Raw genomic sequence first — 24,994 nt, forward strand, 5'->3', positions numbered from 1 at the left:
CGTCATAGATACACGTGTTAATTTTTATCGTGGGATGTGACGTCATAGATACACATGTTAATTTTTATCGTGGGATGTGACGTCATTGATTACACGTGTTTTTTTATAACGCGCGTGGGTAGAACACATGTTTTTAAGGATGCGTGGACCCGCGTGTGGGGGGTTACTGTCACATGCGTGGATTGATGACGTCATATTTATACATGTGTTCTTCTTTAACAAGTGGTGTTCTTTGATGTCTCTGGGTATGTAAAATGTTTAAAATGTTTTAATTTTTTATATTTTATTTTATTTTATTTGTATTTTACGATGAGGAGTGTGTGTAATGTTAATATTATTGTTAATCAAATTCAAAGTACAGTAATTAATATAAAATGTCCAACGAGACAAGATATTACTGGTATGTTTTTTGGTATTGGTGCTCTGATCCGCCCTTTGGAGCTGATGCTAGAGCTGATGCTAACTAGCATGGCGGAAGGTCATCAATTTTCGAGCTCTGCTAAATGCAGAAATAACAGCCGTAATTTGGCCGATTTGTTGTCCGATATAGTTCAAGAAAATGATAGCCTTAATGTGTCTGAAGTATACTCTATCAATAAGGTTCATACACGAGAGAAAACTACAAGTAATAACGATGAAATATTGAAGTTTATTAATGATACGCAGAGGGACATTGCAGCAACATCATATGAGGAAGTGAAGGAAAAATTATCTCGGGATAATACAACTGATTTGTTCGCGAAGAGAGAATCAATCTTACTGGTTTGTCAAAGTAAGTTTGCTGACTGTCCAAAGGACAAGTTGATTAGACGACAAACGCGTCGCGGTGGTCGAGCGGCAAACGATAAGCTAGCAACCGACATAATAGCCCTAATCAAGTATTATACTTTAGGTGAAACCTCTGTTGAATTTAAAGAGATATTTAAAAAGCCTACGACTACAATCCAATCATCTGACACAACACAGGGGATTTGGGAAACTCTAGGCTCTGAGGGAACAAATAATCTTATAACATTAACAGAAAAATTGGAAAGCAAGCTCTGTCAGTTAAGGGAGGATTTTGAGCAATCTCGTCTAGACTTAATGACCGAGGTGTCAGATTTAAAACATAAGTTGGGTGAAAAACAAGTCAAAATTGATGCACTTGAGTTAGAGTTGGCTACATTTAAAGGGAATTACAAAAGTGACTCTGATATAGCAAGAAATAAACTAGAAAATATAGATACTGAGCTGGCAGGACAAAGCAAAAGTATAAAAGCCCTTAAACAATCTAGTCAGAAAATATGCAAAAAAATTGATAATTTGAAAAAAAAGGCAAATTCTAACATTAGTGATGCGGAACGTTCACTTAATAGCATTCAATCCAATGGCAATAATAAAAACTTAAACAATGGTAGGCCCATGCCGATTAATACTGAGTTAGAGGATTCAAACGCTAATGTCATTGAAATGACATTTGCTACAGTGGTAGAACAAAAAAATAATCCCTTAGAGTTAAACACAAAGGGATCAAATTCGGAAAACAATGGCAATTCACCAGAACATGAGATTACAATCCTAAATCAATCGGAAGCGAACAACAATCAGAACATGGTCTTCGAAGATCACATGAACTCTGAATTTGTTGGCGTAGCTAGGAAAGTGGTAAGGAGATTGTATCTTGGCGGGGCACGAGAGGGCACAACATTGAAGTTAGTCACTGAATATATGGAGCGTAAAGGTGTTTCTCCAACTTTTATAAGAATTTTTAAAAGTAGAAGAAAAGGTACTGTGGCCATTCGTGTTAATGTCAATAGTAATGATTACGAACAGGTTTTGATCAATGATTTTTGGCCGGAGAACGTGTATGCACGACCATGGGTAACGCAAGCCAAATGGCAGGACAAAAATAAGGAAACTTAGAAACTCGTTATGAATGAAAAAATGCGGAAAGGCATAGACCTTGCTGTTTTTTATACAAATGCTAGAAGCATAGTTAACAAAGTCAATAAGCTGGACTTAGAAATAGCTAATTCCTCTTATGACATCATTGTTTTAACCGAAACTCATTTGGATAGCAGCATCGGTGATGCAGAGATTTTCCCTGATAATTATTCAGTGTTTAGGCGTGACAGAAACGTAAATGGACGTCAAGGTGGCGGGGTCTTAATTGCGGTGCGAAACTCGATCAATGTATATCCCAGAGACAATCTTCTCTGCAGCTCAGAGCTGATGTTTGTTGAGATTATATTTTCAAATAATCGGAGAGTTACGTTAGGGGTTTTTTATAGGCCACCTGATTTAAACACTGAATCACTAACTGATCTTAGAATCAATCTGGAGAAACTATCTACGCCTGACATTGTGCTTTTAGGAGATTTTAACTTGCCAGATTTTTCATGGTTGACCAATACTCCTTCAAGCAACTCTGAAAACTATTCAATATTTATGGATATTATTCAGGACAATTTTTTAACTCAGTTGGTCACAGAACCTACGAGGGATCATAACATACTTGATCTTGTTTTATCAACGTCACCTGAAAGCATAAAAAACTTATCAGTTGGTGAAATGTTCTCAGACCATAATATGATTACGTTTTTACTAACCGGACAACCATATGTCCAACTTAAGTCTAAAAAACATGCATATTGCTATAAGAAAGCTGACTGGACACAACTGAAATTAACGTTGTCCCATATTCCATGGAACTTAGCATTTCTTGAAGAGAGTATTGACCAGAATTGGAATTCATGGAAAGATTTGTTTTTTGCGGCAGTAGATGGATGCATTCCGAAAATAAAAGGGAAAAAAGACAAAATGCACCGTGGATTAATAAAGAACTGATATCTCTTTGTAAAAAAAAAAAGCTACTTTATAAGAAAGCAAAAAGGGGCCAAAACGAAAGTGCCTGGATTCGCTATCGTCAATTGAATAACAACTTGAAAAGGAAGTGCAATGAGGACGGTGGAGATATATAACGAATTTAGCTCATGATCTAACTGACAATAACAATCCCAAACCATTTTGGAACTTTGTGAGATCAAAGTGTAAAGGAACAAATAAATTGGTATCCCTGAAAATTGGAGAATGTGTTTTAACCAATGACCAAGATATTGCAAATAGTATGAACTCTTATTTTTCTTCTGTTTTTACAGTTGAAAATTATGACAATATTCCAGTGCTTGATTACATTGTGGACGAAAGATTGGAGAACATATGTTGTTCTGCTGATGAAGTAGGGAAGCTTCTTCTAAATCTTAAGGTAGAAAAGGCCCCAGGACCTGACAATATCTCTGCACGTATTCTAAAGGTATGTGCAACGGAGCTGGCACATTCAATCTCTCTTCTGTTAAATAAATCATTCTCGATGGGCATGTTACCCAAGGAGTGGAAATCTGCTAACATTACACCAATTTTTAAAAAAGGTTCGAAGAATTGCAGAGAAAATTATCGTCAGATATCTCTTACAGGGCTTATATGCAAAATAGGTGAGAAAATTGTTCGAAGTAGACTTCTTGACTTTTGGTGTAGAAAGAATATCTTGAACGAGAATCAATTTGCTTATTTGAAAGGCAAATCAACAGTAACACAACTACTATCAACTGTCGATGATTGGGTAAGGTCCAGGAACTCTGGTGTGCCCACCGACATTATATTTCTTGATCTTGCAAAAGCGTTTGACAGCGTGCCACATGAAAGACTGATTCCGAAGTTAAGAAGTTATGGTATTGAAGGGAACTTATTGGCATGGTTTAGCCATTTTATTACAGGCAGGAAGCAACGTGTTGTAATTAGAGGGACCTTTTCAGAATGGTCACCAGTGTCCTCAGGTACCCCACAAGGTACAATATTGGGACCAATTTTTTTCCTCATATACATGTCATGTTTTCCTCATATACATGGTATGTTTTTTGGTATTGGTGCTCTGATCCGCCCTTTGGAGCTGATGCTAGAGCTGATGCTAACTAGCATGGCGGAAGGTCATCAATTTTCGAGCTCTGCTAAATGCAGAAATAACAGCCGTAATTTGGCCGATTTGTTGTCCGATATAGTTCAAGAAAATGATAGCCTTAATGTGTCTGAAGTATACTCTATCAATAAGGTTCATACACGAGAGAAAACTACAAGTAATAACGATGAAATATTGAAGTTTATTAATGATACGCAGAGGGACATTGCAGCAACATCATATGAGGAAGTGAAGGAAAAATTATCTCGGGATAATACAACTGATTTGTTCGCGAAGAGAGAATCAATCTTACTGGTTTGTCAAAGTAAGTTTGCTGACTGTCCAAAGGACAAGTTGATTAGACGACAAACGCGTCGCGGTGGTCGAGCGGCAAACGATAAGCTAGCAACCGACATAATAGCCCTAATCAAGTATTATACTTTAGGTGAAACCTCTGTTGAATTTAAAGAGATATTTAAAAAGCCTACGACTACAATCCAATCATCTGACACAACACAGGGGATTTGGGAAACTCTAGGCTCTGAGGGAACAAATAATCTTATAACATTAACAGAAAAATTGGAAAGCAAGCTCTGTCAGTTAAGGGAGGATTTTGAGCAATCTCGTCTAGACTTAATGACCGAGGTGTCAGATTTAAAACATAAGTTGGGTGAAAAACAAGTCAAAATTGATGCACTTGAGTTAGAGTTGGCTACATTTATAGGGAATTACAAAAGTGACTCTGATATAGCAAGAAATAAACTAGAAAATATAGATACTGAGCTGGCAGGACAAAGCAAAAGTATAAAAGCCCTTAAACAATCTAGTCAGAAAATATGCAAAAAAATTGATAATTTGAAAAAAAAGGCAAATTCTAACATTAGTGATGCGGAACGTTCACTTAATAGCATTCAATCCAATGGCAATAATAAAAACTTAAACAATGGTAGGCCCATGCCGATTAATACTGAGTTAGAGGATTCAAACGCTAATGTCATTGAAATGACATTTGCTACAGTGGTAGAACAAAAAAATAATCCCTTAGAGTTAAACACAAAGGGATCAAATTCGGAAAACAATGGCAATTCACCAGAACATGAGATTACAATCCTAAATCAATCGGAAGCGAACAACAATCAGAACATGGTCTTCGAAGATCACATGAACTCTGAATTTGTTGGCGTAGCTAGGAAAGTGGTAAGGAGATTGTATCTTGGCGGGGCACGAGAGGGCACAACATTGAAGTTAGTCACTGAATATATGGAGCGTAAAGGTGTTTCTCCAACTTTTATAAGAATTTTTAAAAGTAGAAGAAAAGGTACTGTGGCCATTCGTGTTAATGTCAATAGTAATGATTACGAACAGGTTTTGATCAATGATTTTTGGCCGGAGAACGTGTATGCACGACCATGGGTAACGCAAGCCAAATGGCAGGACAAAAATAAGGAAACTTAGAAACTCGTTATGAATGAAAAAATGCGGAAAGGCATAGACCTTGCTGTTTTTTATACAAATGCTAGAAGCATAGTTAACAAAGTCAATAAGCTGGACTTAGAAATAGCTAATTCCTCTTATGACATCATTGTTTTAACCGAAACTCATTTGGATAGCAGCATCGGTGATGCAGAGATTTTCCCTGATAATTATTCAGTGTTTAGGCGTGACAGAAACGTAAATGGACGTCAAGGTGGCGGGGTCTTAATTGCGGTGCGAAACTCGATCAATGTATATCCCAGAGACAATCTTCTCTGCAGCTCAGAGCTGATGTTTGTTGAGATTATATTTTCAAATAATCGGAGAGTTACGTTAGGGGTTTTTTATAGGCCACCTGATTTAAACACTGAATCACTAACTGATCTTAGAATCAATCTGGAGAAACTATCTACGCCTGACATTGTGCTTTTAGGAGATTTTAACTTGCCAGATTTTTCATGGTTGACCAATACTCCTTCAAGCAACTCTGAAAACTATTCAATATTTATGGATATTATTCAGGACAATTTTTTAACTCAGTTGGTCACAGAACCTACGAGGGATCATAACATACTTGATCTTGTTTTATCAACGTCACCTGAAAGCATAAAAAACTTATCAGTTGGTGAAATGTTCTCAGACCATAATATGATTACGTTTTTACTAACCGGACAACCATATGTCCAACTTAAGTCTAAAAAACATGCATATTGCTATAAGAAAGCTGACTGGACACAACTGAAATTAACGTTGTCCCATATTCCATGGAACTTAGCATTTCTTGAAGAGAGTATTGACCAGAATTGGAATTCATGGAAAGATTTGTTTTTTGCGGCAGTAGATGGATGCATTCCGAAAATAAAAGGGAAAAAAGACAAAATGCACCGTGGATTAATAAAGAACTGATATCTCTTTGTAAAAAAAAAAAGCTACTTTATAAGAAAGCAAAAAGGGGCCAAAACGAAAGTGCCTGGATTCGCTATCGTCAATTGAATAACAACTTGAAAAGGAAGTGCAATGAGGACGGTGGAGATATATAACGAATTTAGCTCATGATCTAACTGACAATAACAATCCCAAACCATTTTGGAACTTTGTGAGATCAAAGTGTAAAGGAACAAATAAATTGGTATCCCTGAAAATTGGAGAATGTGTTTTAACCAATGACCAAGATATTGCAAATAGTATGAACTCTTATTTTTCTTCTGTTTTTACAGTTGAAAATTATGACAATATTCCAGTGCTTGATTACATTGTGGACGAAAGATTGGAGAACATATGTTGTTCTGCTGATGAAGTAGGGAAGCTTCTTCTAAATCTTAAGGTAGAAAAGGCCCCAGGACCTGACAATATCTCTGCACGTATTCTAAAGGTATGTGCAACGGAGCTGGCACATTCAATCTCTCTTCTGTTAAATAAATCATTCTCGATGGGCATGTTACCCAAGGAGTGGAAATCTGCTAACATTACACCAATTTTTAAAAAAGGTTCGAAGAATTGCAGAGAAAATTATCGTCAGATATCTCTTACAGGGCTTATATGCAAAATAGGTGAGAAAATTGTTTGAAGTAGACTTCTTGACTTTTGGTGTAGAAAGAATATCTTGAACGAGAATCAATTTGCTTATTTGAAAGGCAAATCAACAGTAACACAACTACTATCAACTGTCGATGATTGGGTAAGGTCCAGGAACTCTGGTGTGCCCACCGACATTATATTTCTTGATCTTGCAAAAGCGTTTGACAGCGTGCCACATGAAAGACTGATTCCGAAGTTAAGAAGTTATGGTATTGAAGGGAACTTATTGGCATGGTTTAGGCATTTTATTACAGGCAGGAAGCAACGTGTTGTAATTAGAGGGACCTTTTCAGAATGGTCACCAGTGTCCTCAGGTACCCCACAAGGTACAATATTGGGACCAATTTTTTTCCTCATATACATAAACTAGAAATACATGCATGCAGCAACCCCTCGCCATTTCAAACGAAGCAAAATATTTCCTGAGCTAGCCAGACCTAACCTTCAATATTATGAAATGTCCTAAATGTAAAGCCGATAGCTGATGTTTCAAATACTTCGGAAACAAGCACAGTCGTAAAGGTGAAGTGAAATCACCCGTTTTCCTGCTGCTTTCCGTTGCATTATTAAAGTTATAGACTTTCACAGTTTAATAAGAGTTAATACTTCATTATAGCTAAACCTTCAAAACATCAAAACAGCTCAAATAATATAAATAACCAAGCAGTGAACGTTGAATGTTGTTTTTCGATTATTAAATTGATGCAGTGATTGCAGTCGATTATATATAAACCTTTAAAGTGATATTTGTTATATTAAAACTCCGAATTCCACTTTTAAGGACTCTTTTGGAAGTTAAAACGATGATGTAAAGCCTTAAATAGTCGGTCACGTCTTCGCAAAACCGAGCAAAACGACATACTGTACCAAGGTCATAAAATGTATTCGTACAGCAAACACAAAGTAAACCTCGAAATAAACAAAATAGACTCCTACCATTTCAAGGATTATAATTGAGTTGTTCCTTTTCACCGCTAATTCCTCCAGTTCTGATAATATTTTAAACCCTTCCCAGTGTTTTATCTGTTATTTGATTCCATGTTTCATATTTTGTTTTCAAAACATTTTTTTAAAAAATAGTTTACAAAATGACAGTTAAATTGCTGATGTTTTTCACTGAAACACAAACGCTTCGTCTTAGCAAATCAGGAAGTTGCTGATTACCAGTCTACACTCGTTCGCATTTCGCGCATGCGCACAAGTACCATGACCATTGAACGTCCACGGTCCACGACATAGAATTTGAGCAACTTTGGATTCCGCTATGTTCTGTCACAATACCCGGGTGTAATAAATCTCCCAGCGGAATTAGTACCCTCGCACGGCGCTTCGCGCCGGCTCGGGGATGATATAACAGACTGTATTCTATCCAAAGTCAAGTTGTACGCCGATGACACCAAAATTTATAGAGAAATTAAAGATCCTGTCTTGGATACGTATATTTTGCAAAATGACTTACATAGTCTTAATGAGTGGGCACATACTTGGCAATTAAAATTTAATGTGAAAAAGTGCGAAACCATGCGGTTAACTCACACTAATGACACGTCAAAATCAAGTTATACTTTAGGAACATCAATCTTGAAAACTACAGAAAGATTTAAAGATCTTGGAGTTACTGTTTCGCGTGACTTAACATGGAGTGAACATGTTTGTATTATAGTTAATAAAGCAAACAAAAAACAAAATTCGGAACAGGTACAGCAAACACCAAGGTTTTCTCTATGTTATACGTTGCACTTGTTAGACCCATTCTTGAATACACTGCACCTGTGTGGAATCCATATCTTGTCAAAGACATAAAAGCAGTTGAGAAAGTACAAAGACGAGCATCTAGGCTCGCTTTACGTCAAAAGAGAGGTGAGATGTCATACGAAGAAAGGTGCCAGATCCTGGGGTGGTCAACACTTTCATTACGGAGAGATTATTCATCATTACTTGAATGTTATAAAACTGTCTTTGGACTAAACCAACTAAATTTCTCAGACTTCTTTGAATATTCAAGAGTTAAGTCGACTAGAGCTAATCATGCCTATAAATTGTGTATTAAAGCTAGTAGAGTAAACTGTTATAAATATTCTTTTTTTGTAAGAATTATCGGGTTGTGGAACGATTTGCCAAATTACGTTTTTGAGCCTAATAACTTTTTGGCGTTCAAAAAAAAAGTAAAGGACTATTTAACAATTTATTAATTTATTTATAGTTGTAATTGTTCGTGTATATAATTGTAATTTTAAATTAGTAATTTTAATTTCATTTTAATTAGGGAAGTTTTAATATAGGGATAACCTCAAACTTTCCTTTTCCTCTGTAACTGTAACTGAAATTTCAGTTTCATTGTGAATAAATCTTTATTGTATTGTATTGTATTGGATGTGGATTCTCTTTTTACATTTGTGGTTGTTTTAAGAGTTCATCCGTTTAGAAACCAGCTTGTGCAGGCGCTGAGATTAGTATTCATGTATATGGTTCAGAACATATTGAAGAAAGATATGAGGGAGATTTTTATGGATTATATTGATATATGTCCTGGAAAATATTGTGTGGAGGTTCCAATTTATTTTACGTCGCCTATATATGATCAATATATAGATACTTTTAATAATATGATTGTTTTGAGAGTACCGAGGAACATGTTTAATTGTACGGCGATTGTTCAAATTAATAGTAAACTTTACGGAATACAAATGAGGAATCCTAATTATAAAGAGATACGAGTTACGGTGAAAACTCTTTATAATGATATGACTCGTCCACATATTAATTATACAGTTATAGGTCATGTTATTGTACAAAGTTCATCACATAAAATTTTTTTGTTATGTGATAATATTGATAATGTATTGCAGAAGGTGTTATGTTTTAGACATGCTAAGAGATGTGATAGATTAGTAAGGGTATGTTTGAGTTGGTATTTTTCAACTCCATTTGCACGTGATATACGTAGTATGCGTTTTTAAAATGCATGTGTTTGTGTTATAAGGAAACATAAACTTTTTTTGAGGTTACCGACAGGAATGTTTGACTGCAAAACTAAACCCTAACCCTAAGGTTTTAAACCCTAGGGTTTCAAAGAATCAAAGTTATGAATCGATACGGGATGGAGTTAGGAGTGTTTACATTGACATTATGGCAGAAAGTATGAATTTCATTGGACAGAGTGTAGAATTGAGCGGGTTTTTTACGGCGTGTAAAGTATGCGACGGGGTTTGATGGACATGTTTGAGGGACCCTTTTTTAGTTCAGATATATTTATAAACTTGAGCTAAAATACAATAAATAAACAAACTAATGTTGTTAAAACGGTATATTTATAAAAGTTTTGAACAATACATGCAATGTTAAAACAGTAAAGTATATTTACAAATTTGAACAATACATACAATGTTAAAACAGTAAAGTATATTTACAAACGATATAGTAAAGTATATTTACAAATTTGAACAATATATACAATGTTAAAACAGTAAAGTATATTTACAAACCATATACATAAGCAAATGTTTTTTTATAGCCCGAGATCCAGTCATTCAACATTTGTAATTCTGCCCACGGGCAATGTTCGTATGCGTTCTCACATGCTTTATGGTTTCCGCATGTTTTTAGGATCTTCATCTTATCTTCATCATTTAATTGGGGGTTTGCCATGATCCACGGAAAATATTGCTTTGGTTTAGGTGCGCCGAATATCTCCAAATTGATGTTTGGTATGTTTAGTTTCGTTAATAATTCTTTCTCGATGATACCCCCTTTATATCCTAAACTGCTTTCTTCATCGACTTGTATGCTAGCATAAAATGAGGCCACAATGCTCTCAATTTCATTTGCTTCGTGTATTTTAGTTCTGTTAAATGGCCCATTATATGGCAGTTTGTGGATATGGTTTATTAAGAATATGCATTGTTTTTTGTCTTTTTCATTAAGATTTTCCCACGCGATAGGAATTTTGAATAAAAAAGACATAGCCTTGGTATAATCTAGTCCCATCAAGCCAAGCTCTTTACAGTAAAATCTTTTGCTGATGCAAAATCCATCCATGTCTATAATGCCCACGATGTTTTCCATGATGGTAAAGAGTGATTTTTAATGGGTATTCTCGCCTTTTTATAGGCACGTGCATTAAAAAACATTCTAAAGTTAGTCCTTAGACGTCCAATCGTCAATACGCGTACGCGATTGGTTGTTTTAGTTATCCTCTATGATATTTGGTTATCCTCCTTTTTGCTATGAAAGGCGACAAATGAGATTTTTCGTTCCTATCGCCATGGGTCATAAGAAGAGCTTGATAAGTAGAAACGAGAGACAGAAATTAAAAAAGAAAAGAATACGTGACGACGAATAGAATAAAGAGTTTTCCATAAAATATTTTTAAAATATTTTTTATTTTAACATATTTTTTACATGAAAAAAGAATTTTTTATAACAACTATATATAAAGAAAGAATAATACATGTTTTTTTATAAAGTTTAAGATTCATCGTCACCGTCCTCATCATCGTAACTATAATTTACAATTCTTCTTCTCTTTTTTAAGGGTTTCTCTTGTTCATCATGGCAACGGTAGTATTGTGGGTAGAAACCAAAGGTACTTCCATACCCCGAGGCGCTTGGACGATTTTGACTTTCCTCTATGTATAGGTCATTTTCACTATCTTCAGGTTTCTCCTCCAGCTTTTTAGGGATTAGTCTGTGTGTTGTTCCTTTCGGCGTAGGGGTTGTTGGCTCGCACCACATAAAGAAATTGCATTATTTCTTTGGTGACTCAGGACAACAGAAGAAGAATTGACCTTTATTTGGGGTCTCTTTTTTCACAATTTGTTTTCTGCTTCTTTTTTCATGATGACATTTAGGTCTTTCGATCATGTACTCATCACCCCACTGGAAGTATTTGCATGGGTTCACATCTTTTGAACATACGAAGAAGGGGCGACCACCATATGATGTTTTTTCTGGGTTTTTAACCACTCGCATTCTTGCTAAGTTGTTCTCGCAACAGAAAGGTTGTTTTTGCGAGGTAGATAGGAATTTTTCAATTCCTTTTTCATAGAGAAAGCCATCTTCTTTAGAACAAATAAGTTTACAGCTATCTGTTTGATCACAGATCCAAAATTTTCCATTCTCAGAGACTGCTGCTTCTTTCCTGTGTAAATTAACACTTCATTTTTGATGGGTATTGCATTGACTTACTCTTTTATATTTATACTTTTTGAATGCACGTGTCTTTTTTAGAAAACACGCTTGCTAAGAGTAAAAGCACGTGTATTAGGAGTAAAAGCACACAAACTAGAATAAAAGCACTTGCAATAAAATAAAAACACGTGTCGTCGGTACATATAAATGGAGCGTATGTCGAGCGTATTACAGAGGGAGATTGACAAGTTTAATAATGATGATGACGAATGGATTTGGGAGATAGACGAAGAGGCAATTTTAAAGGGTATTGGCAATAAATTTTTTCATTCTTGCTATCAGTTATATATTATAGATTATGAATATGTGATTATTTTTTACCCAAACTGTTTTGTTCTCGAGTTATTTCATGATTAATATTCAATTCGTCCGCCATCTTGGACCGATTTTCAAAAAAATGATCTTTTGGTAACTTGACCCTTGTGACGTCAGGTGCAGGGGAGATCAAAACAACAAATATATTTTATACGCGCAAATCGCAATGTCGTAGTTCTTGTAAGGGATTTCGCGCTTTTCAATCACTTAAATGAAAAATAACCAGGATAAACAAGTAGAAGAGATATTGCCCTATCAATTTGAAACCGAACCAGGTTTGAAGCGAAGCAATATCATTGCGTAGAGTGACTCAGATGATAGTCAATCATCTGATGAGGAAGTCGACCATGCGTTTTAGGCTAAAAATGCATGTGTCTGGAAAGTCTGAATGCTATTGAATCATTACGTTGGCACGAAAAAACGTTGGAATACGATTTTCGGTAAACCGTATCCGTGATGATTGGTTCTTGCTAAAGACTTGCAACATTTGATGATCATGAAACTGCATGTTAATATATATAGCAACAATCAACTTGAAAGAGTTAGTTACAAGATCTAAATCTTTTGGTCTTGCAGTTGAGGAAAACGTGATTTGGAAAAGGTCATATTGATGAAATTTATAAACAGTTTTACTGGTGACATCCTGAATTAGCGCTAGGAATAAAGATATATAAGATACAGCTAGCAGCGAGAGTGCATCAAGCGTCAATTGAGCCACATTTTTCCCATTTTACTCCGTCTATAGGATAGCATCGTTCAGCAATAAACTGCAAAAACTAAAAAATAGTGCTGCATGGGTTATAACAATCTCATCTAACTCTGTTTTTGCTTATTGTGGAACAGTTTGCCTGAATCTTTGAAATTATCTTCATTGCTTTCTATTTAGCGTTAGTTTTGACTCCCACACAGCAACCTGATAGATGCCTCATATGAGTCATGTTCTTTGCATGTTTACTTAGGGCCAAGTATCCAATTGTATAACTTAATTTGTAGCGTATATACTGAAAAATGCTGTGCCTACAAGATGCACTAACAATAAACTTTCAGACAGACTAGTAGGATACCAAAATAACAAATTTGTATGTTTGTTGCGCATGAAATGACAACATGAACAAGCCCTATGGAGGCTAATATGGTCATCTGATCTGGGTTGACCAAGTTGAAAATGTTGACACTTTAAATATATGTAGCTGATATGCTAATGTTCCTTGATGATGCCGGCTAAAATTTCGACTTCAATTCGACACTAGCGAAATAAATAGTCGTTTAGTGAATAGTGAGAAAATATACATTGGTTGCCTGATCTTCGTGTGCGTAGAGATAAGTATACGAAATGTACAAATTAGACGAGCCGGCGTAATTGACATAGTAACAGCTATAATGATAATCAGCACTTTTACGACGACGAAATAAACGTGTTTATTTTAAATTTACCATTAATACGTACAGTAAGGTAGTAGCGTTTAGTTTTTTTATTCAATTGAAAGAAAAAAATTGGTTTTTCTGTTGTTTCTAGTCAAAGTCATCTTAGAATGCGCTTGCACGCATACTATTGTAAATCTGCTCCCCTGCACCTGACGTCACAAATTTATTGTCGCATATATTAGCATATGAGTTTTTTTTCAAGATGGCGGATGACTGTCAAATGCTTTCGGATATATCTAAGCAAATAAACGCACTGGACAAGTAAAAATAGGAAATTAAGTATTCCATAGATATGCTTAATTGATCGCAAGAATAAAAAAATTTATTGCCAATACCCTTTAAATCCAAACAAGAGTTTTTTACGTTTAATTGATGATGACGACGATGATTGGATTTGGGAAATAGATGAAGATGATATGCAAGTCGGTTCGGGCAGTCGGAAACGAGGTTTTGATGAGATGAATGAAAATGATGAACAAATTGGAGGACAAGATAGAATGAACGAGGGAGCAAGTACAAGCACGGAGCATGAGAAAACGAACATGCAAGAGCATACTTCTTTTTATCGTATTGAAAAAATTAATGAGGTTAAATCGAAAAAGTTTAAAACTATAAAGGCATCGATTACAGAGTTTGTTTTAATAACGAGAATGAGGATCTTAACATTATTCAAGAATATGAACGCACACAACAAATTCTCGAACAGTTAATTAATGATATTACCAATGGAATGAACGAGAATGATCAAGTACGTTTCGTTTTATGTACACCGCAATTAAAAAACGTATATCATTACCATTTATGCCTGTTTCTCGTTTTACTACAGAAAGAATTTTTTCTCAAGTTGAACGTGTGGTACAATCCAATCAACATTTTAGTTTAAATCATTCGGTGATCGCTGACATTGTTCATGTTGAAATGCCATCGGGTTCAGGGAGTTTTAAACAATGTCATATTAAACTTTTAGAGCATCTAGAAGCGAAAAAATCAGTGGTCGTCATAAAGAATAACGATGACATATGTCTTGCTAGAGCTTTAGTTGTGGCTATTGCTAAGATTGAAAAAGATGAGAAATATTATCTCATAAAAGACAGCTGAAGCTCACTCCAAAAAAAGATGGCAGAGGACTTACACAGGAAAACGAATGTACCAAGAGGACCATGTGGAATTCCAGAGATTAAATTATTTCAAGAATTTCTTACTGATTATGAAATAAATATCATTTCAGCAGATCATGGTGATGTTATCATATATCCTCAACAACCTACTCAACAGGATATTAAATGAGTTTACCTATATTTACATAATAACCATTATGATGTTATTAATTCCATGCCTGGTTTCTTCGCTCAAAGTTATTATTGCCATACATGTAGAAAGGAATATTCTATTGCCAAAAGTCATTTATGTCCTTCTATATGTAGATGTTGTCGCTCTATGGATTGTCCTTTTGTTTCACCTGTGGATTGCATTGAGTGTGAGAGGACATTTAAAAGCGAAGCATGTTACAATAATCACAAAAAAAGCTATAAGAAAAGCTGAATCTGTGTGCGATGGAATAAAGAAATGTTCAAAATGCGGGAGGTCCATGTTAAAGTATAAATTGAAAAAAGATTTGTGTGAGAAAATTCAGTGTAAAATATGTAAAGCCATCATTAACGATTAACGATGGGTTGTTTTCAGCAATCCATTCTAAAGTTTGAGGTAAGGGAGGTTGCGATGGTACACGCAGAGATCGCTGCTTGATTGTATTTTGTTGAGGCAAACGCTCGCTTTGTTTTTCCTCAACCTCGGTCTGTTCGTAGACCCTTTTCTCGGCTTCGGCTGCAGGGCCGGATTATCGTCTCGTGGGGCCCATGGCATAATATCATTGCGGGGCCCTTGCACCCCCCCCCAATGTCCACCAAAATGCAGTAGTATTCAGATTCAGAGGGGGAAATCTGTCTTGTATTTCAAACGATAAATTTTTAATTCGGTCTTTCATTATCTAATTTATCTTGTAAACAAAGTGCAACACGTTGAATGTGCTAAGATTGAATACTATAATATTACAAAAGATTATTTTATACAAGGATTAAAGTTAAAGGTCGAAAGGAATAAACAACATGAAGAAGTGACATTAAAAATTGAGTCAATTGACTCACTTTCACTGATGAAAACTTTCACTTTGCAGATGCCTTAGCAGTTAGCCCCTATGGCTTATAAACGTTATGCTTACGGGATTTTCTAAGAGCAAAATCATTAATCACAGATGACATATCAATATTACGTAGAATATTATTTTCAATGTTCAGCAGAGCAAGACTATTTAGCCGTTCTTGTGTCATGGATGAACGCAGCTGATCTTTAATTAACTTAAGTTTGGAGAACGACCGTTCACCAGAACAGTTTGATATCATCATACTAAGATAAATGCGAAACGCAATAACAGTGTTTGGAAATACAGTTTCTAAGTTATTTGCCACAAGAAGCCTATATATACGCAGCTCTGGGAGTCAACCTTCACTGTGATGTCATCATCATCATCCGATTTAACATTGATGTCATCGTCTTCATTAGCTTGATGAGAAGGTCTTGCTGCAGTTGAAGAATCTGAAGACCTAGTCGCATCCAATGCCCTTTTAGCAAATTCTGTGTTACTAAAAAACTAGAGCAATTCGTTGGACAAATTTACTTCGAGATTAGCAGGGAATGCTTCTTGCAAGCTTTTTGCACTTTTTTCCACTTCTTCAGCTGGAAGGTCTGCCAGCTTTCGTAGAAAGCCAAACTTTTCAGCAATGTTGATGTAAGCACTCAGTCGTTTTCGTAACTCAGTACCAAGACTGTCGATTATCACTAGGAAGATTCCCGTACGAAATTTGTTGGCTGGAGTCTGCAGCAGCTCAGGTGCTAACCCTGGCTCCTCGTAACGGCGATTTCGTTTACGCACACGCTTGACTTCTCCTGCATATATATCACATTCACTGAGCTTCTTTCCTTTGGCTTCAAATTCTTCAAATCTTGTTCGCAGCGAATGGACGAACTCAATCAGCGATTCATATAATGCAACCGCAGTGTTGAGGTCTTGATCGGCTGATTGCAGGATCTGACTTGTTCTGTGGAATCGTTCCAGGATCTGATGCCATAATGCCGCAAGAATTCCGAATTTAAGTCGGTCCATATCAGACAAAATACTACCAGCTTCATCTTTGGCGTCCGGCTTCTCATCTTCGTCATTATGAATCTATTCTAAAGCAGAGTTAATTTCATCATATCCTTTTACTAGGGCTTTCGTAGCGTCTGCACGCGCCGACCATCGAGTATGAGACATGCGTTTGACTGTAGGAAGGCTCTTGCTAGAAAGTTGGTCAGTCAAAACTTTCCAACGACATGGTGAAGCAGCAAAGAAAGAGTACAGTCGTTGGAGGAAACTGAAGAATCTAGTGGCTTGCTGACAACAACTGGCAGATGACTGACCAACAAGATTAAGAGAATGCGCGGCGCAGGGTACGTACTCCGCTAGGTTACAATGCTGTTGAATAATGGCCTGCATGCCATTATATTTCCCACTCATGTTGCTCGCATTGTAATATGACTGGCCGCGGCAATCAGCAATATCGATGTCATTGTTTTTTAAATACTCGAGTAAGGTTTCAGCTAGTGCTTTTTTGCTGTGCCCTCGTATGTCAAGGAAGGTTAAAAATCTTTTTCACAGGACCAGAGAGTAAAACATATCGAAGAATGCATTTCAGTTGGTCAACGTGTGAAATATCAGGGGTGGAGTCTACAGAGACGGAGAAATACTTCGCAGCCTTAACCTCTGTAAAGATAGGCTCGCGTATTAGATGGATGAATTTCTCACAAATGGTCTTTGACAGATAGGATGTGTGACCCTTCCCCTTGTTTGCGTTACGGTTGATGTGCTGCGCTAGAAATGGATCGAACAGGGATATAAGTTCTAATGTTCCTAAGTAGTTACCGTTTTTTGGCGATCCAACGATTTCATCAGAGCCACGAAATGGTAAACTTCGCTCGGAAAGGTGACGGATAGTTTCTGTTACCCGCTCGAGTACTGCCCGCCAATAATTGCGCTCTTCACTGGCCTGCCTGACCAGATTCGAATCAACACGACAGCCAGCGTCGCTGCGTTGGAGTAGTTGAATAACAGCATTAAGGTGTGCTGAACTTTTCTCATGTCGTGGAATTGATTGGGATGCGCGTTTCCAGTCATTGTATCCTTGTTTTCCAAAAACGATACTGTCAGTCATCAGTTTACAGGCAAAACAGAAAACAGTGTGTTTAGATCGTGAGTAGCAGAGCCAGTTTTGAGGATGTTGCTGATCTGTAAGCTCATGTGTGTATGTGAACAAGCTTTTTTGACACCGTCGATTGTAAACATGTCCCTCAAATCTGGTTGACGTTGCGCTGAAATTTGCGTCGGAATTTTTGCATTGGTCACTCCCTTTTACTGCCCAATGCTCTCTCATGCTGTCTGAAATATCTGCGGGCCACATTCCCAAATCACAAGAATATCCATCAGTGCTATCAGTGGAACTGGACGGATCACCAGATGCCAACGATTTTGCTGGCTTGACGGGTTTCTCAACTGCATCTGCTATTGCTTCAGGATTAGTGGTCGGCTCACAAGAAGCACTTTCGTCATATTGCAGAGCATCCAAGTGGGCGTCTACGCTGCTATAAGGTGCATTGCCACCGGTGCTATTGGTAGTGGGAGAAAACAGCTCTGATATTTTTGGCACTTTGCTAAGTACTTTTCTTTCCCATGCAATTCGTTCATCCTTTGCCTTTCGTTTTGCTGCTTTGGATGCATATTTGCAATTTTTGTCGCGGTTGCAGTCGCCACCCCCACCAGTAGAGCTCATTTTAATCAACAATATGGGTTTTCCAACTATATTGTAGTAATAAGCCTGCGAACCTAAAAATTTCAAAGCTCCGTTTCAGCAATATTTTCCGCAATATTTTCAGAAATTATACATAAACTAAGCATTGATTTGCGTGTTAAATTACAGGTTTTCATTTATAAACATAAAAGCATTGGCATGTAAAAACCTTTTTAGAAACGGGAGAATTTTGCGACTTCCGTTTATCTAAAATATTGGCTTTAAGAATTAAGACAAAATTGCGGCTTCACTACGATCAAGCACGCTTCGTGGAATCTCTATAAGTACGCCATAACGCTGCCATTGCGCTGATTACGCCATGCAAATATATCATTACTTTATATAAATTGGCATTTTATATATAAGCAATAAACAACCACGTTGATTTGGTAGGAATGGTAGCTATTGGAGAAACGCGAAAATACATATGGCAGCTATAAAATTATCAAAACTTACAGCGTAAGCAGTGAGCATTCAGTAAGACCCTGTTAGTACCTTCACTTTGAACTGGCCAACGACAGACAGACAGTAGCAATAATCTCAGTCCTCAGATATTATTAAATGGATCAAGAAAACATAAAAGGTTTGAGTGTGGTTTGAGTGTCATCCGACAGAGCCAGAGCGCTATAATTATGTAAACTACAATATCAAGTTGCAATTCTACTTGCCAGACAGTCAGACACTGTGTTATTCTGTGTAATATAATATCTGCAGCTAAATTAACGCAAATTGTCACATATAATGTGGCATTTCATAAACAATTACATAATATACAATAATTATATTTCGCCAGTGATGCTTGTAGTATTGCCGTTTGAGGAATTGGGCCCCTCGCTTTTGTCAACCGTGAACTGCCTACTTTTCCCATTTTATTTTTTTTGAAGAGAAAGCGCGGGGCCCCCAACACCGCGGGGCCCGCTGCATATGGCGCTTCTGCCATATGGTTAATCCGGCCCTGTTCGGCTGAGGCTATCTCTGCTTGAAGCTGTACTTGAGATTTCATTTTTTGGATTTTTAGTTCTTCTAATTGGAGGTTATGCATCCTTTCCATTGCATTTGCTCTAGCTTCTAGTGCTGCCTGTCTCGCTGCCGCCTTCACTTTGGCACTTGACGCACTTCTTAAAGAACTTGCTCTCTAATGAGCACGTGACGAACGGCGTGATCCAACGGAGCTCACTAAATCTTCTGGTTGGATTTGTTTCTCGGGTTGAATTGGTTCGTTTGATTGGGAATGATCGATAGATTGCTCAAGCCACAAATTGACCCTTTCTTGAAGCTCTGAAAATAATTCTTCCAAGGAATCAGCGTACACTTTCGACTCTTGAATCGCTTGTTCATCTCTAATTAAACTATGGTAGTTATGGTGTGCTAATTGAAATTGGCTCCAAACTTCAAGCAGTTCCTTCAAGGCATTTTTAACAGCCTCAGTTTCGACCTTTGAATTTATTAGCTCATTAAGCTTATTAGCTTTCCTGGTTACATTTCCTTTCGCAGTACTTCGGCCGCAGGAGTTGCACAGAACAGTTGATTGTTTTGATTTTTGGGCAGGAAACCCTTTAATACGACTTGGCCGCTGCAGTTGCACAAAACAGTCGATTAAATTCTTTAGATTCTTTGAATTCCTTCACGGTGTAGCAAATTCGAACTTAAATGTACTTCTCACAGACAGAACGATAGTTTGCAGTCACGTGTCGCGAGAGATTTAGGCGGTGCGCTGATATTTTGAAGTCGACAGAATAGAATAAGCAATCAATGTGCAAGCAGACAGTTAATAAATGATTACTTTAATATCGAAATTATTTGGTTGACTATGCAAATTGACATCAGATCGGCGTGGTAGCAAAGGTTGTATATCACAGTGGGTAGATATAGGTAGGCAGGTTATCAGGAATGTAAATACGTAGTGGATAATAGTAGATAGTAGCAGATAGTAGGTTCGAACTAGAGAACACAAAACAACAATAGCTATACTAAATACAGTATTGAGTGATCACATGCACATACACCACGCAACTTTAACCATTTCATGTGCGGCCTATACATTAGATAAAATAGCAGGTCATGAACAATAATCTGCATGCAAGACAACTTGAACAGTGTTCGAAGTGTTCCATAAACAAAACTAAATCAAAGGTTCGTAAATACGAAAATAAAGTCTTGGTAACAAACTATATATAAGTTAACAAAAGAACTAAATATAACTATGAGTTTAACTCACTTTGGTTTACACACGCACCAAAGACAACAATTTGAGCTTGATAGAATATTTGCGCCAGCAGTGTCCAACACAGTTGTTATCCCAATAACGTCTATGTTTCAACTGAAGGTGTTTTTGCCAAACGCATCAACTTGATGCATGGCCGTCACACCTTTGCCAAGTTCCGCATGCGAATTAATATCGCTGGCGTCTTGTTGATGTAAATATGTAAAATATATTAATATAGAATTATAGAAATTAAATGCGTTTCAAAACTAACAAATACTAACAAGTTGCTTGCAACTAATCAAAGCACAAACAATGAGCAAACTAATACAAGCAGATATCCCAGGCGTGAACCCACAAAACCTAAGTATTTAGAGCAGTTTGCTGATGGGGATGAAATTAAAGAAAACAAACTTGTCAGATTTCACAATCGATTGCTACAGAATAACAGATGCTCCCAAGTCTTATCAGGAAGCAATTTCTTCCCATGATTCTTCCAAGTGGCAAATAGCCATGGAAGATGAAATGCAAGCCCTAAAACATAACAACACATTTGAACTGACAAAACTACCAGAGGGTAAAAACGCAGTCGGGGGAAGATTGGTATATGCCATTAAGAATAATCCGAAAGGAAAGCTACAAGGCACGCTATGTTGCAAAGGGGTATTCCCAAACTCCCGAAATTGATTATAAGGAAACATTCTCTCCGACAGCAAAAATGACATCTGTTAGAATTTTGATGCAATTAACAGTACAATACAATTTGACTATACACCAGATGGATGTCAAGACAGCCTTGCGAAAACCTTGTTCTGAAATTGCATAAATCGTTATTTGGTTTGAAACAAAGCAGTCGTAATTGGAATAGTGTGTTACATTCTTATCTAACAAGTGAGGGTTTTATTCAGTCGGAATCTGACAATTGCGTTTATGTTAAGGTAGAAACTAGTGCAACTACAATCCTAATAGTTTTGGTAGACGATATTCTAGTAGCTTCAAATAGTACAGACAGTTTAACACAGGTGAAGAGAAATCTAGGAGACAGATTTCAAATGAAGGACCTAGGTGTGTTGTCGTAGTTTTTAGGAATATAATTTAACTGTACAGAAGGCACTATTAAGATGAGTCAGACTAAATACATAGAGAAAGTCCTATCTAGATTCGGAATGGAAAACTGTAAGCTTAGAACCTCACCATGTGAAATGAACTCAACGAAGAATGTCAGAGACAGAGTAGAATCATAACCAGCTGACAAACGATTCAGGTGCGGATCTAGGATTTTTCATACTGATAGTCAAATTTTATGACGTCTATATGATATTTTTTAATGATAGTCTTCAGACTACCAGCTGAACTGCTTCGCCCCATATTAGGGCTACACTCTTAATGTAACTACAATAACTACAAAAGATGTATTAAAAATAGACGCTAATAATTGTTTTTGAGATGACTATTCCTTAGTCCCAACTTTGAGTATTATTGTTACCTACTAGGACTAGGGCCGAAGCTAAAGCATCAGAACTTAGGAGAAGTAGGAAATATTCAAAACAGGAAATTAAAATCACGCTAGATCAAGTATCAGACCATTATATCGCGGACTGACGGCAGAGTTGCAATGCCAACATCATGATGTATTCAGTCATAATTTTCATATGAACGTATTTATACATGTGATATACATCAGGAATACGGAATAATAACAAGTAACTAAAAGTGAACATGCTAACTTTGTGTCTTTCATATCATATTAAAGTTATATATTCATACATAGCAACCTTTTGACCTGGCCAGCGCAGACATATGTAAATTTATATTTGAATACATAAAGACTAGCTATGCTTGTTGTTGGACAATCATTTTGCCGATTTGAGATCTAAAAACACAGTTATATAGAAGTGTAGCATGGAATAAACAAAATAAAGTTTAACTTATTGCAGTAGAAGCCTTTTTCTTGCCATTACGAGCGTGCCGTTTGGCACATAGTATAACTCCACACAAAAATTTGAGCTTAGCCTTGAGCATGTTGCTTTCATAAATACAAAGATTGAACGATCGTCATTTAGACACTCTAAATCGTTTGAATGGCTCGTACAAATCACTACAAGACGATGAAGACGTTGCAAAATAACACAATAACAAAGTGAACACGAAAAAGCAGAAGATAAATTCAAGATTTAATCCTTCAATGCTCAGAGCGATTGAAAAGGCATGTTTCCACTCTTTGCCTAACATGACTAACACATGTATGGTTACGAAGCACAGTGATTGGTTCAACTCGCCAAAGATTAGGCAAAAAATGCAAGCCAATGAAAGAATAGAATTTTAAAAATTACTCAATCAGAAGGCTTCCAGATTACGTCAAGTTAGGCAAATTTGTCTTGGTTAGGCAAAAAAGCTATTAGCCAATCAAAAAGCTGTATCGGCCGCCAGGCATAGGCAAAATAGCTGCCTCTCATCGGCTTGCTTTATGGCTTGCCTAAATACCAATGAGCTATATATCTATAAATAACTGGACTGTGATATGAAAATATGAATAATTAACTGTCATGTTTCCACTTCTGAATGAATACTTTGGGAATTGGGAACTGGGAATTCGGTAATTATTATCTGGATAATTTACCAGTCAATTGACTATGTTGCCTACCCCTAGATCCACGCCTGAAACGATTATATAGAGAGATAGTTGGCAGTTTACTCTATCTGATGACTTCTACTAGACCAGATCTTTGCTACAGCGTGACAAAACTCTCTCAACATTTGTCCGCTCGCACAGTGGATCACCTGAACATTGCCAAGCATGTCCTATGATATCTGAAAGGTACTTCAGATAAAGGTCTTGTTTTCCGGAAGGATGATAAACCAATGACTTTGATTGGTTATTGGGATGCAGATTGGGCTTCGTCAGAAGACAGGCGTAGCATTACAGGGTATCGATTTCAGTTGAATGAGAATGGACCTTTCGTTTCATATTTACGAAGCCAGTCACAGGATCAAAAATGAAAGTATTTCTGAAACGTATCCTAGCAGAGTAAACTCAATTTTTGTAAATAGTTATATTTCTATCAATGTTAATATTATATGTTTAAGTGGGTTTGTTAAGATAAACATTAATATTCCGATGACGTCAGTCTATCTATGAACATGTGTCATGATCACATGAACACTAGCAGTATAAAGTTTTTGTTTCATGTAGTTGTTAAGTTACTTGGAACTGTTACTTGTAAGTTATATAAGTTTTCGTTAATAAATATTGTTATATATAAGTCTTCCATCGTCATGAGTTTAACAATCATGTTGATTATTGAGTTTAAAAAGTTCGTTCAAAAAATTTCCGGGCTTGAAAATATTGCTAATTTTTCAGTCTTGCGTTTCAACTAATAATGTCGACATAAACTCGTTAATACTTATTACCATAGCGCATTAAAGACCAAGAAATTTGTCGCATTCTGCATCCGATAACCCGTTAACAGGAACATTTGCCATCTTTTTTTCGTCGCAACTGACCATATTTCACTTCACGTTTTGCCTGCAGGTTGAGACGAATATCTGTCATATGCATCCATTATTCTATCTATTATTTGACTGTCAGTTGTTGCAAGCCTTCTATCTTGATTGTTATCGTTGACAGGATCCATTGCCTTGCCCAGGGTGCCCTTAAGTTTAAGTTTAATATGCTGACTGTTTTGAAAACTCAAGAGCATAAAAATGCTATCAACTGGATAAATTTATACAAGCCAATGTCTGGGGGTAGTTTAAATCGACCAGTGGGTATAATAATAATATCCAATGCGTCAATTCAAAAATGCAAGATAACCCTGTAAACATTTACGATAAAAAGATCCTATCCGGACAAAAATGCAATATTACTGTCACTTCAACAAATTAATGTACATGATTGTACACACAATGAAATTCACCCATTGTCACATTTGTTGCAGTAGCGGTTTTGCACCGTTTTTGGGACATGCTCACAGTGATAACAGGACTTGTGATAAGTTT

General features: G+C 36.6%; 1 protein-coding gene across 1 annotated transcript; it reads right to left on the reverse strand.

The window, feature by feature from the left end:
* Window positions 1-17,577: 17,577 nt before the first annotated feature.
* LOC114527388 (zinc finger MYM-type protein 5-like) lies at window positions 17,578-18,774 on the reverse strand. Its single transcript, XM_028549018.1, has one exon. The coding sequence runs from the start codon at window positions 18,772-18,774 to the stop codon at window positions 17,578-17,580; it is 1,197 nt and encodes a 398-aa protein (XP_028404819.1).
* Between the last annotated feature and the right edge of the window lie 6,220 nt (window positions 18,775-24,994).

The sequence above is a fragment of the Dendronephthya gigantea genome, unplaced genomic scaffold (genome assembly GCF_004324835.1).
Source record: "Dendronephthya gigantea isolate DGI-Jeju-01 unplaced genomic scaffold, DenGig_1.0 000044F, whole genome shotgun sequence".
Taxonomy (NCBI): domain Eukaryota; kingdom Metazoa; phylum Cnidaria; class Anthozoa; order Malacalcyonacea; family Nephtheidae; genus Dendronephthya; species Dendronephthya gigantea.